Source organism: Choloepus didactylus, chromosome 19 (genome assembly GCF_015220235.1).
Source record: "Choloepus didactylus isolate mChoDid1 chromosome 19, mChoDid1.pri, whole genome shotgun sequence".
NCBI lineage: Eukaryota > Metazoa > Chordata > Mammalia > Pilosa > Megalonychidae > Choloepus > Choloepus didactylus.
Genome location: NC_051325.1, coordinates 15,712,949 through 15,727,245, shown reverse-complemented (window position 1 = coordinate 15,727,245; position 14,297 = coordinate 15,712,949). Strand labels below are relative to the sequence as shown.

General features: G+C 38.8%; 2 protein-coding genes across 2 annotated transcripts in view; both read left to right on the top strand.

The window, feature by feature from the left end:
• Nucleotides 1–2,944, top strand: part of SEC23B (SEC23 homolog B, COPII coat complex component) — a 54,526-nt gene extending 51,582 nt beyond the window's left edge. The window contains exon 20 of the mRNA XM_037811609.1: nucleotides 1,872–2,944. Within this exon, the coding sequence (XP_037667537.1) occupies nucleotides 1,872–1,961 (90 nt within the window). The 3' untranslated portion in view covers nucleotides 1,962–2,944. The remainder of the gene's footprint in view (nucleotides 1–1,871) is intronic.
• Nucleotides 2,945–6,406: 3,462 nt separating this feature from the next.
• SMIM26 (small integral membrane protein 26) lies at nucleotides 6,407–8,548 on the top strand. Its single transcript, XM_037811815.1, has 3 exons — nucleotides 6,407–6,601; nucleotides 8,002–8,209; nucleotides 8,374–8,548. Exons 1-2 carry the CDS (start codon nucleotides 6,481–6,483, stop codon nucleotides 8,169–8,171), a joined length of 291 nt encoding a protein of 96 aa, XP_037667743.1. The 5' UTR covers nucleotides 6,407–6,480; the 3' UTR covers nucleotides 8,172–8,209; nucleotides 8,374–8,548.
• Nucleotides 8,549–14,297: the final 5,749 nt, after the last annotated feature.

Sequence of the window (14,297 nt, the reverse complement as noted above, 5' to 3'; positions counted from 1 at the left end):
ACTTTAATCATGGCTGCTTTAAAATTATCTTCCAGTAATTCTCACAACCTTGTCATCTTGGTATTGGCATCTGTTGATTCTCTTTTTTCTTGCAGTTTGAGAGCTCTCATACCTGGTTCTTGGTATGACGTGATTTTCCACGGAACTTAATGTTTTTGTATTTATTAGACTCTGATCTGATTTCTGTTTTTTTTTTTAGTTGGCTTTCTGTTTCACTGTTCTGGTGGGGAAGTGTTGTCTCCTTATTGTCAGGTGGAGACAGAAGTCCGATTTTCCACTTGGCCTCAGTTAACACCTGAGTGGGGGTTTCCTTGTTACTGCCAGGTGGGATGGAAGTCCAGCGTCCCCATGTGGTCTACACTGACACCACAGGGGCAGGGAGACTTGTTACTGTCCTGCCAGTTGGGATGGAAGTCCAGCGTCCCCATGTGGTCTACACTGACACCACAGGGGCAGGGAGACTTGTTACTGTCCTGCCAGTTGGATGAAAGTCTTGGTAACCTGCCTGGCCTTTTCTGACTCCACCCTGGCAGGAGTGTCGGGGCTCCACCTTACTGTCCTAGGAGGGTGGAAGTTAGGCTCCTCACTCACCTTCACTGGCATGAGCATGGGTGGGGTAGGGCCACAGTTTTCTCTGTGGTGTCTGGCTGACATATAGTGGTTATTGTCTAACAGTGTTCTGTCTTGCTAGACATTTTAATTTTTATTCTAGTAACATATATACACCGTAAAAATCTCCACTTTCAACCATATATAATTCAGTAGTGTTAATTATACTCACAATGTTGTGCTAGCATCACCACCATTCATTACCAAAACTTTTCCATCACCCCAAATAGAAATTCTGTTCCTTTGACTTGAGAGAATAGGCTCTTGTTTTTGTTCACTTATTTGTCTACATTCATTGGTGTTTCTGGATTGCCAGCTAATTCAGTGCCAGATCTGGAATGACGAGGCTCAGGGAGCTCACCGCTGTGTCGTTTCTTGGATGTTGAGGTCCCTGTCTGTTTGCTGTCTTCTCTCCACCTTTCAGAGTGTTATCATGTTTGCTTATAAATAATGTCCAGGGTTTTTAGTTGTATTTAGCAGAAGAAATAGGGAAAAATAAGTCTTTCATCTTAATAATGCTCATTTTTTTCCTAATTATAATAGCAGTGCAGTTTCATTGTAGAAAATTTGAATATGTAAAAGAATAACAAAGGAAATTAAAATTACCTGTAATGCCATTATCCAGAGTTAACTTCTTTTGGATTTTTTTTGTTGTTGTTAATATAAAATGCATATATCATGTGTATACTTATTCCTTTTTTTTTCTTTTTTTTTTAACAAATTTGGGGTCTTCTGTAAACGGAGGTGTCTGTTCAGTTCTTTCCCTCTAACACTAATTAAATCGTAAGCATTTTGTGTTATTACAACTGTCCATTCTGTTCAGCAGAGATGCTGATTCACTCATTCACTTCTTTGTGCACACATCGTTGTCAAGCTTCTGCTGGAAGTTGAGCACTTAAGAGCATTGGGCCATTGCTGGCAGATTGGTGGGAAAGATGATAGACAGGGTGTGACGGAATCAGATGCTAGATAAGTCATCAGAACTGTGAGGAAAGGTAAAGTTGAAGGATATATGCTACAGAAATGTGTGTGTGGGAGTACAGGTGGTCAGATGTGCTCTGAAAGGGTTTGAAGAAGGATTTCGTGAGGAAAATGTGTTTCATTGAAAGAATTAGTTGGCTAGGCAGAGGGTTGGGGTGGTGGGGAGTGCTCATACCAGAGGGGACACTACCCATGCATGTTCTGAGATGAAGGTCTTTAATAGCTCATGAATTCTTCAGCCTTTAAGATGTTACCGGTCAACCTTTATGATTAAATTTCAGGAAACCGGAGCACCCATCCTAACTGACGACGTCAGCCTGCAGGTGTTCATGGACCACTTGAAGAAGCTGGCTGTCTCCAGTGCCTGCTAGGCCGAGGGGGTGCCCAGGAAAGCAAAAGGAACCATGTCAGATGGTGTTCATGATTGTTAATAAAGGCTTAATAACATTCCTTTCACCTTTCTGGCTAATTTTAATAAATAGTCAAAGATTTTGTATGTAACTCTTTAGAGTGTAATTTATTTGTATTCTTTATCTGTGCCCTTTCTTGCACCATAAAATTAAAAAATCATAGATGTTTTGGTACTTGTAGATGTTTATGTGCTTTTTGTATATTGACTTTAAAGTCTGCATGAAATCAGAGGTCATGTTTTTGGCAGCTTGCCCAGATGAAAATCATAATGATCAGAAAGGAAATAAACCTGGATGAGGAAAGCACTGGCTAACAGATGCTTATACAAATTTGACTTCCTGAGGTCTCTTTGTGAATGTGTGTGTTTTTAAGTGACTCCTCCAAAGCTACTTCCTGAACTTAACCCTCATTTACTGTCTAAATGTCAACAGACCAGGGCAAAGTATGAATGGAGTGGCACCATCCCTAACTTACATGTAGCATTGAGTGTAGATAGTACAGCCCACGTAGAGTAAAGAGTGGCCCATGAACATAATTGGCTCTAACAGAGTGCCAGCATGTTTGTCTTTGGGCATCACTTGAACAGGTACTGATTTTTCATCAAAGTAATAAAATGTATGTACATGGTAAAAACAAATTATCCTAAAGAGCTTATAACAAATAATAGTTCCCTCTCCTTCCTAAACCTACACCTATCCTTTAACCTTTTTCTTGCATGTCTTTTTGTTGTTCATAAATCAATTTTAGCCAATATCTCTCATTTCCCAATTTGGTGGATTGAGGCTATTAGGACCTTTCTCTCTACCACCCAGTTTTGGTCAACTGTACTTTTATATCATCAGGTTGGTAAATTTTACATTCTGACCTGTAATTATAGTTATGTCTTTTTTTTCTCTGAATTGTTTCTGAAAGTTAAAAACTAATAAAGCGCTTTTCCACAGTTGTTGTCAAATGTAAATATCATTCATTCAGGGGTCGGGTAGGATTATGCTTTTCTCCAGGGGTTCTGGTTTCACAGCAGTCGCTATGTTACTTGAAGGAAAATATTCCAAACAACAAAATCAGTATCATTTTTCTTACATTCCCTCCTGCCACGTGTTGGTTTGCTTCCTATTTGGATTATGACTTCTTTTATCTTATATCTTCCATAGAGTTTCTGATTTCTGTATGCTTGCTTGCTTTTGGAGAGAACAAAGATTTGTTTTCTACTTAGTAAGAACTTCCAGCTTCTTTGTCTACTCAATAGAGTCCATTCTTTTCTTCTTCAGAAATTACTAGTGTCCTCTTTTAACACAGGCCAAGTGCTCTGTAGACCTGCCATCCAGGAATTTTCTTTTTTGGGCTCCTGGGTTAGTTCTACTCTTCCTCTTTATCCATAAGACTTTCATAGAAAGGAATACATGGGGGACAGCTCCTTGAACCTAGGCATATCTAAAACTATTCTGCTTCATACTTGAGAGCTTGGCTGACTAAAGAATTCTAGGCTCAAAATAATTTTCTTCCTGAATTTAGGATCCATTACTTCATTCATTCATCAAATATATATTCAGTAGCTGCTATGTGCTAGATAGTCTCATAAGCACTAGGGATATAGCCAATAAAATAAAAATTCCTGTCCTCATGGAACTTGAGTTCTAGTTGGGTGACAGATACTAAAAAAAGTTAGAAGTAAAGTTACATAGTAAATTACAAGTTAGTGAGTGCTATGTAGAGAAAAATAAACCGGGAACTAATTGCATGTTGGACCATTTGGATTGATTCTAATGTTTAACTATATTTTCTGCTTTTTGTCTCTGCTATACATTCTGTGAAGGTTTCCTATCTTGAGATGTGTATTTCAACAGTCATTTTAAATTTGAAGGACTCTTTATTTTCTGGGCCTTTCCATACTTTTATTTTATAGGTATGGTTTTTACTTGCATACATCATATCAACAAGTACAAAAAGCTGAGTATACACATTAAGGAATAATCGAAAGAGTCTGTGGGCTTTTTTTAGGACACTTCTGTGAACATGGCTCAGCTCTAGAAATTTCTTTGGGCCTTAACAGGAGAGAGAAGGTGATAGCCCCAACTTGCACAAGTGTTCTCTCCAGTGACAGTAAATTGAGGTCCTGGGGGAGCCCCATGGTGTGCCCTAATATAGAAGACATGTCTATGCAGGTTCCACCTCAGTACCAGCAGCTGTTCCCACAGAGGAGGGGGCACTAAGTCCCCTGGGCCTCAGGAGTCTGAACTCCACCCTGATAGCAAGGAAAACATCTGACTTGTTTTAAGAAGGGGGAAGAAATGATACAGGTTTTAAAAATGCTCTTGGAAAGTTTGGCAGGATGGATGGGCAGAGGCTCTAAACCAGGTAAGATATGAGGCCTAAACAGAGGCAGGTATTTAGAGAGAAGGGGTGGAGTTGAGGGGTGAAGATGCCCAGCAGGTTGGCAGTAATTAATACGGATTTGGTTTTCAGGAGAATTGGGTAGATTTGAAAATTGCTACCATTCATATTAGTTAATGTGGGTAAGGTTGTTCAGGGAGAGAAGAGAAGCAAGCTTGGAACAGAACACTGATTTTTCTGTTTTGTTTATTGAAGTATACTTACATACAATAAACCACCCCCATTTAAAGTACACCAGTTGATGAGTTTTAACAACTGTGTAAACCCAGAAATCAGCCCAGTAACTTACAGAACATTTTCCTTATCCCCTAGTTTCCTCAGCCCCCTTTTGCACTCCTTCCCAACTGATCAGCTTTCTTTCACTAGAAATTAGTTTGCTTCTAGAATTTTGGGTCTAGTTTCTTTTGTATCTGGCTTCTTTCACTTAGCATAATGCATTTGAGATTCATCCATGTTATTGCATGTATCAATAGTTCCTTTTGATTGCTGAGAGTATACGACATTTCCTTTATCCATTCACTAGATGATGGACATTTGGGTGGTTTCCATTTTTTGGCTACTATGAATAATGGTGAACATCCTTGTACATGTCTTTGTGTGGATGTGTTTTCATTTTTCTTGGAATGTCTGGGTCCTTTTTAAGAAAGGACCAGTTTTGCAAAGAGATAACTTTTAATCTCCCCACCAGCAAGGATTCAGATTGTACCACATTTTCACCAACTCTTGATATTCTAATTTTAGCACTTCTAAAGGGTATGCAATGGTATCTCATTGTGGTTTCAATTTGCATTTCTGGGATGACTAAATGATGTTCCTGTACTTATTGCACATTTGTATTTATTCTAAAGTTCTGTTGAAATCTTTTGCTCAATTTTTAGTTGGGTTTGTCTTTTCATAACTGAATTGTAAGAGTTCTTTATATATTCTGGTTACAAGCTCTGTGTCAGGTATCTGTGCGGTGAATATTTTGTTTTATTCTGTGGCTTGTGTATTCATTTTCTTAATGGACTTTTGAAGAGCAAAAGTTTTAAGTTTGATAAAGTCCAATTTATCAATTTTTGTTTTATCATTCATGTTTTTTGTGTGTGTTCTAAGAAATCTTTGCCTATCCCAACATGACAAAGATTTTCTCATATGTTTTTTTCTAGGTTTGTAGTTTTAACTTTTTAAGTTGAACATCTAAATCAGTGATCTATATAGAATTAATTTTTGCATACAGAAGAACACCAGATTTTAAAGGGTGAGCAAAGTAGAAAGCATCCTGGAGGGTAAGGACATACAGGAGAAAGTGATGTTTTTGAAGCCATGAAAAGAACAGGACGGATCGATACGTTAAATGCGTCAGAATTCCAGTTTGTTTAATGGCTGAAAAGTAGCTAGTGGATTTGGCAATTTACTGAGTGACTGCCATGTGATCTGCTCATCACCTTTGCTCTCAAGTTGTTTAGTTTATTGGAGTGGGTGTAGTCTATGCTTGGAAGAAATATGTAAGAGAAAGGAGAAAGGTGTACAAAGTCAAAGGAGTGTTTTGTTTGGGAGGTCTGGGTAAGTTTGTATGATGACTTGTCGATCAAAAGAAAGATGGAGGGGTGGGGGGAGTAGGGTGTAACTGGTGGGAAAGGAATGGGACCCAGAGCACAGTGGAGGGATTTGCTTTGAACTAGAGGGGCCCAAGATTCACCCAGACAGGGTTCCAAAAAGGAAAATGGGGAAGAAGATGAGAAATCCGAAAGCTAGAAGACGAAATGGATTTAATCTTTTAAAATACCGTCTAGGCCCTTTATAAGACAAGCGTTACAAGCCTACTTTGCAAGTGAGAAACTTACCACGTGGCCAGCAGGGTCGCTGCCTGCAGCTCAGCACACGCCGCGCGACCCCAAGCTCCACGCCTCGGAGCCCCAGCCCGGGTGCTACGGTTCGGGACTACGCGCCCCAAGACGCTCCAGGGCCTGCGCAGGAAGCGGCCCGCGGAGCCGGCTCCCCATTGGCGGAGGCGACGACACGCTGCCCGGAAGGCCCGCCTCCTCCCTGGGCCGCGGAGGACGGAGGACGGAGGACCGAAGATCGAGGCCTAGACCTGGGCGAGCGATGCTTCCCGACCAGGCTACCACCTGGTACCGGCGCATGTGCGCGCTCTACGCGATCGGCGCTTGGAGTCTGGTGGGCTCCTTGTTTTTTTACTACGGCCAAAAAAAGAGCAAGCCGCTAGGTAGGACTCTTGGCGAGATCTGTCCCCGGACACGGCACCTTCCATGCGGGTGCCCGGGGGTCACAGAAGCGGCCCAAGGTTTATTGTGCAAAACCGGTGGAAACGGTGGCGAAGAGCCCGTTGTTACAATGGAATCTGCAAACAAGCAGACGCCAGGGGCTATCCTTGAAACCCACCTATTTATTTATTGAACAGGGCGGTCCCTACACAAATTTGAAGAATCTGTAAGGTTCAAGATGGCATTTCGAAGACCCTGGCCTGTAGGGTTTTGAGAGATGGTGCTTCTGTAACCGTCATATCTGCCAAACAATTAATTTCAGGACTCTTCCCAGGCGAGGAGTATTAGAAGCTTCCCAGTTACTGGGTGGGAAAGGAATCTCTGAGTCTTCAAAAATGTGTTAGAAATCTATAGAGAAAAAAAGTAGATTAGTGGTTGCTGGAGTCAGGGGACTTTGGGGAAAATGGAGAATTACTGGTGATAAAAATGTAAAATTCATCGTGCACACTCTGAATATACACAACTCTGAATATATTATAATCCATTGAATTGTACATTTTGAGAAGATAGATTGTATGGTAAGTGAAATATATCTCAATAAAGATGTATTTTTTTTTAAATGAATACTTATTGAGTTAGGATTCACATAACATGAAGTTCACTCTTTTAAACTATACAATTCACTGGTTTTTAGTATACTCACAAAGTTGTGCATCCATCACCATTATCTAATTCCAGAACATTTTCATCACTCTAAAAACGAAACCCAGTACCTATTAGCAGCCACTCCCCATTCCTCCTTCCACTGCCCCCAGGCCCCGGCAACCAGTAATCTGTTTATGGATTTGCCTATTCTGGACATTTCATAAAAATGAATTCATATAATAGTGTGTGCCTTTGGGTCTGGCTTCTTTGATTTAACGTAATATTTTAAAGACTCATCCTTGTTGTAGCATGTATCAGAACTTTTTTATTTATATGGCCAGGTAATATTCCATTTAATAGATATAACACTATTCATCAATTGATGGACATTTGGATATTTATATTAAAAATTTTCATATTTGTATATTTTAAATATGCTGAAGATTACACTTGGCAATGAAGAATATCATTAGTTGGAAAATATACATGTCCAGCATTAAGCATTTAAGAACATTTCATTGTCCACAGTGGTCATGTTTTATTTCTTAAGTTGGGCAGTGGGTACATGGGTGTTTGTTATGTGGCTCTCCATGCCTTTTTGGTATGTCTTAACTCTTATCTGGTTTTGGGAATCTGATGAGGATGGGTGCAATTCCTACTTTATTTTATCTCTAGGACTTTACTAATAATTTTAATGACTGCTCTCTAAGTTAATAGTTAATAATTCAGGTAATGTTTTTTTAATTCCATTTTTTAGAATGTGAGGAAGTAGAGCAAAAGGATGTCTCAACATTTGAACTGCCTGAGCCCCCTAAAGGGTTTTATGTGGAAACGATTGTCACCTATAAAGAAGATTTTGTCCCAATCACTGACAAGATCCTCAACTATTTGAAATCATGGACTGGTGGCCCTGGCCCGAAATCCTGACTTGACTCCTGAATTCTGAAAACCAGGGCTCGGGATCAGTATGTAAATTTGATGGATGCCTTGATTTCCATTTTATATTTGTGAGAAATGCATACATTTAATTTAATTTTGCTGTAAAACAGAATCACTAATAACATGCAATAAATATAAACAAATATGCACACACCAGCTTTCTTCTTCTTCTTTTTTTCTGTCGTCACAGAGCCAGGCCTAGAAGACATCATTTCCCACTACTGTGCCAAAGTCTGACCAGCCTCCCTCCCATCCAATGTCTGTCTTCTACCCAGAGGAGAGCCTCACTTCAGCTTTTATCAGATCCCTGCCCTGTGGGCTATTGAGTAGTGCTCAGTTGCTAGTAAAATTGCGTTTGTTTCACATTTGGGTGGTGTTTCTTATACATAGCTATTTGGGATCCTGTGAAGAAGTTGGGAAACCTGGCAGGACAGGATTTGGGCAATTCTGGGTTCTCTTGCCTTGATTTCTCAGGTGTTCAGTTCTGTGTGTATGGCTTGTGCAGTGCTTTGGTGCAGTCAACCTAAGTGACAAAGATGCCAAGACAGCAAGTAACAGAGCTCCAGATGCCAGAAGCAGAGACTTGACTTCTCAAGGGATTTCATGGGTGAAGAATGGATGAGTGCCAACTGGGTGGGTACCCCAGTAGACCAGTGTGGTTGCCATCAAACAGATAAACCAGAAATAGCTGATAGAATCTAACAGCACATTAAAAAATTATACTCCATGACCAAATGGGATTTATCCCAGAATGCAAGGGTGGTTCAACATAAGGAACTAAATCAATGTAATACCTGACATCAATAGAACAAAAGCAAAAAATTTATATATATATATGATTGTCTTACTTGATACACAAAAGGCATTTGATAAAATCAAGCATGCTTTCTTGATAAAAACACTCAGAAAACTAGGACTAAGAAGGGAACTGCCTTAATTTGATAAAGGGCATATATGAAAAACTCAAAAATAACATACTCAATGGTGAAAGACTGAAAATCTTTCCCCTATGATCAGAAACAAGTCAAGGATGTCTGCTTTTACCACTGCTACTGAACATTGTACTGAAAGTTCCAGCCAGAGAGATAAGGCAAGAAAAATGAATAAAAGCCTTCTGAATTGAAAGTAAGAAGTAAAGCTTCCTATTAACAGACGATGCAATCCTATATAGAGAGAATCCTGAAGAAGCTACAAAAAGCGCTACTAGAGCTAATAAATGAATTCAGCAAAGTAGTAGAGTACAAGATCAACATGTAAAAATCAGTAGTATTTCAATACACCAAAAAGGAAATTTCAGAAAACAATTCCACTTACAATAGCAACTAAAATAATAAAATAGGAATAAATTTAACAAAGAATGTAAAGGGTTCATACATTGAAAACTGCAAAACATTGCTGACAGAAATGAAAGACCTAAATGAAAAGATATTCTGTGCTCCTGGATTGGAAAACTAAAGATGTCAATACTACCCAAAGTGATTTGCAGATTTAATGCAATCCCAATAAAAGTTCCAAAAGCCTTCATTGTGGAAATGGATCAGCCAATCGTCAAATTCATATGGAAGGGCAAGGGGCCCCAACAAAGTTGGAGGACTCACACTTCCTGATTTCAGAACTCATTGCATTGAGAAATGTTTAATCCTGAGGATGAGGACAGTTGCTTTGTTTTTTGTTTTGTTTTGCTCAGACAAAAAATAAAATGAGGTAAAAAATCTACTAGTTATGAAGGTGCAGTAGTTCACAAACTTATCTGGTCTCATTAACTTTGCCCTTTACATTAAAAGTTCTATGTTTAGGTGCTTTGGGCAACGCGTTTACCAAGAAAAAGTGTTCCATGGCTATAGGATACCTCTATACAAGGTCAATTTGGGTTATTTTGGCATTTATTAATTATGCTAGAGAAAGCTAAAAATGAAAAAAAAAAAAAAAAAGGCAAAAAGCAAGTTGTCACTATAAGCCCTGTTTGTGTTTGAATAAAAGTTCTACTTAGGGTACACTGTCACCTGATAAGGGTTGTTCAGGAGACCCAGACCCAAGTTACACTTGTAAATCCCTTTCTGTTTTGCTGTCTGAATAGAAATATATACTTTTGCTAATACATAATTGCTGTTTCACTAAGAGGTAATCAATCTCTACCTATGGAAATGTATTTTGAAAAAAAACCCCTCGTAAGGCTGCAGTAATCAAAACAGTGTGGTACTGACACATGGGGCAGATAATGTAGACCAATGGCCTAGAATTAACAGCTCAGCAATAAACCCATACATTTGTGGCCCACTGATTTTGACAGGGGTGCCAAGTCCACTCAATGGGGCAAAGAATAGTATCTTCAACAAATCGTGCTGGGAAAACTGCAAAAGAATTAAAAGAATACAAAAGAAAGAAAATGGATCCTACTTCACACCATATACAAAAATGAACACAAAATGGATCAACAACCCAAAATTTAAGTGCTGAAACTTCAGAAGAAAACAGATGGGAATATCTTCAGGCTCTTGTACTTTACACCAAAAGAAAAAAATAGATAAACTGGACTTCATCAAAATTAAAAACTTTTGTGTATCCAAGGACATTTCAGGAAAATGAAAAGACAACCTACATAATGAGAGAAAATATTTGGAAACCGTAGATAGGACAAGGATTTAATATCCAGAATATATAAGGAACTGCTACAGCTCAACAACAGAAAGACAAACCAATTTAAAAATGGGCAAAGGACTTGAATAGGGCATTTCTCCAAAGAAGATATACAAATGACCAACACGTGAAAAAATGCTCAGCATCATTAGCCATTAGGGAAATATAAATCAAAACCATGATGAGACACCACTTTACAATCATTAGAATAGCTATTATTTAAAAAACGGAAAATAAAAGTGTTGGCAAAGATGCAAGGAAATAGGAATCCGCATACAGTTTTGGAGGGAAAGTAAAATTGTGCAACTACTATGGAAAACAGTTTGGCAGTTCCTCAAAAAGTTAAACATAGAACTGCCATGTGACCCATCAATCCCACTTGTAGGTATATACCCCAAAGAATTGAAAGCAGAGACTTGGAAAACTTTATACACGGAGTTTGAAAGTATGAAACTTTGTACACCAATTTTCATAGCAACAGTAGTGAAAAAGAGGAAGCAACCCAAGTGTCCATCAACAGATGAATGAATACACAAAATGTGGTGTATACTTATAATGGAGTATTATTCAGTTGTAAAAAGGAATGAATTTCTGATACCTACAATAACATAGATGAACCTTGAAGACATCATGCCAGACACAAAAGAAGAGAGATTGTATGATTACACCTATATGCAATAACTAGAATATGCAAATTTATAGAGACAGTAGATGACAGGTTATGGGGGAGAGGGGAATGGAGAATCAATGTTTAGGGTGCAGACAGCAGCAGATGGGGAAGAGAGAAGCAAGGGAAGCAGAAGCAAAGTAGAGATGGAAATAATTGTATGGGTATTTTATGGAGGCCCCTTTTCCAATTTTAAGGACTTCCAGAGAAACACAAGAAAGGGGAAGAGCTGAGAGACTTGTAGCTTTGGACTGGTGAGATCTATTACTAGAGCACACATAGGATACATGGTTGGGCTTCTATCTCCATCTGGCTGTCAACCTACCCAGGATTCATAGGCTAGCGGGACCCAGGAGGACATTTGGGTTAGGTTTTCTTGGGATTACTCTGGATTTATTTAGTACACCTACCCTCATATCCCTCTCACTTCAGCCCAGAAATCTCCTCAACTCTAGATCTATATCTGTCTGGCATCACCACTTGGATGTCCTTCAGCTACTGCAAACTTTATGTAAAACCAAGGTCACTTGTCACCCACAAGCCTGCTCTACTTCCTGTTCCTTCTCAGAGAATCTCCTTGGGTACTCACACCAGAAACCTGGGCATTGTTCTAGACTCCTCCCTCTTCCTTTTCTCTCTCACTCTTCTAATCACCAAGTCCCATCATTATTTCTACCTCTCTTATAACTCCATCCCCCTCTGCCATTCCGTTTGCCACCATCCTCGTTTTAATCCACCATCCTCTTTGCCTGTGAAGTTACAACTACTTTTAGTCCCCTCCAGTCAGTTTCCACATTATAGCCAGCATGGATTTTAAAAATTTTCCCAATTTTTATCAATGCAACAAATGCATATGTTTTTAAAAAAATCAAATAATGTTCAAAGGTTTTTAACAAAAAAATTTTCCTGCTTTGCCTCTCCCCTACCATTTAAAAGCAGCTACTTTCAACTCTTAGCTTTTTTTTCTGATATTTACCTCCATATTTCTAAATATTTTGCTTTAACTGATATCTTTGACTTGTTGCCCATAGTTGGGTTTTATTAATGAAGATTTGGCCCTCACCCCCACACTTTCTTTCCCTCTTTCCAATAAAACTACCACAGTTTTTTAGATGAATGAATATTTAAAATTTACCTTGCTTTCATTATGCAAATGTTAACTGCAAATTTTAACTATGCAAATATGCAAATGTTTGTTGTTAAGGCAAGCAGTGAATTATAGTTAAGTTCCTTGTGTAACTTTTCCTGGAGTTAGCTACATGCTGTTTTTCATTTGCTTCGTTTGCTTTATTCCTAGCTCCAGTTCCTTCCACACAATCAAACTTTGCCAGTTCTTTAGCAGTTTCTTTTTTCCTTTTCTTTATTTTTAATTTTGGACTGCTGCAATCTGGACTGATCAGTCTAATTCTGATCCACACATTTTTTTTCTTTGCCATTTCTTTTACCCTCATCTTATGATGGATCCCTAGTTTCTTTATGATTTTTTGGAGATTTTTCATGTCTGAAAACATCTTTCTTCATTTCTCACACTCAATGACTAGTTGGCTATGTATAGAATTCCAGGTTTCCTATTTCCTTCAGAATTTTGAAGGCATTGACCCTCTATATTCTAGCAATTCCGGTATTCCAGAATTGCTGTTTTTCCCCATCTCTGGAAGATCTTAGCACCTTTTCTTTAGCTTTAGTATTGTGAAAATTCATAATAAACCTCATGTGGCTCTTTTTATTCATTTGGCTGAGCACTCAGTGGGCTCTTTAAATCTGGAAACTCTTGTTCATTTCTGGGAAATTTTCCTACCTGTTGGTAGTTCCCTCCCCTTCATTTTTGTGTTCTATCTGGAGTCTTGATAGTCGTTCCAGATATATTTTTCTTACTTAAAAATTTTTCTTAGCTACCAATTTTCTTAACTACTGGTCATCTTGTTGTCCATTATGTTTTGCTTCTGGGGGAGACATTGATTCATTCACTTACACATTCAACAAGTATTTATTGAGCTCCTACTCTGTGCCAGGTACTGCTCTGTGCATTAGGATTTAAACAGGGCCCTCGTGTAGTTTTACCTTCTAGCTGGGACATTCAATAAAAAATAAACATCTAGGATGATTGTATGGTGTGTGAATGTATTTCAATAAAACTGAATTTAATTAAAAAAAAATAAACATCTATTATATCCTTCATAACTGAGCTTTTAATTGAATTTTTATATTGGCAATCATTTTTAATTTCCAAGAGCTCTAAATTGCTCCCAATTTCTTTTTTTTAACAGTATCCTATTCATTGTTGAATATAATATCTTCTCATGGCTGAAAGTATTTGTTCCAGTCTGCTAGAGCTGCTATTATGCAAAATACCAGAAATTGATTGGCTTATAAAGGGGGTTTATTAGGTTACAAATTTACAGTCTAAAGGCCATGAAGATGTCCAAATTAAGGCATCAACAAGAGGATACCCTCACTGAAGAAAGGCTGATGGCATCCACAACACCTCTGTCAGCTGGGAAGGCATGTGGCTGGCATCTGCTGGTCCTTTGCTCCCAGGTTCTGGTTTCAGAATGGCTTTCTACAAAATGTCTCTGGGCTTCTGTCTCTCTTAGTTTCTCTCTTTCTCAGCATCCTTGCTTGTTCTCCCAGGGTGTGTCTCTCTAAGTGTCCGGGGGTCCTCTCTTAGCTTCTCTGGGGAAAACTCTGGGCTTCATCTCTTAGCTTAGCATCTCCAAACATCTTTCTGTCTGCATCTCCAAGCGTCTCCAAGCATCTGGGTCTGTGTGGGCTCTCAGCTCTCTTAAGGACTCCAGTGATCTAATTATGAC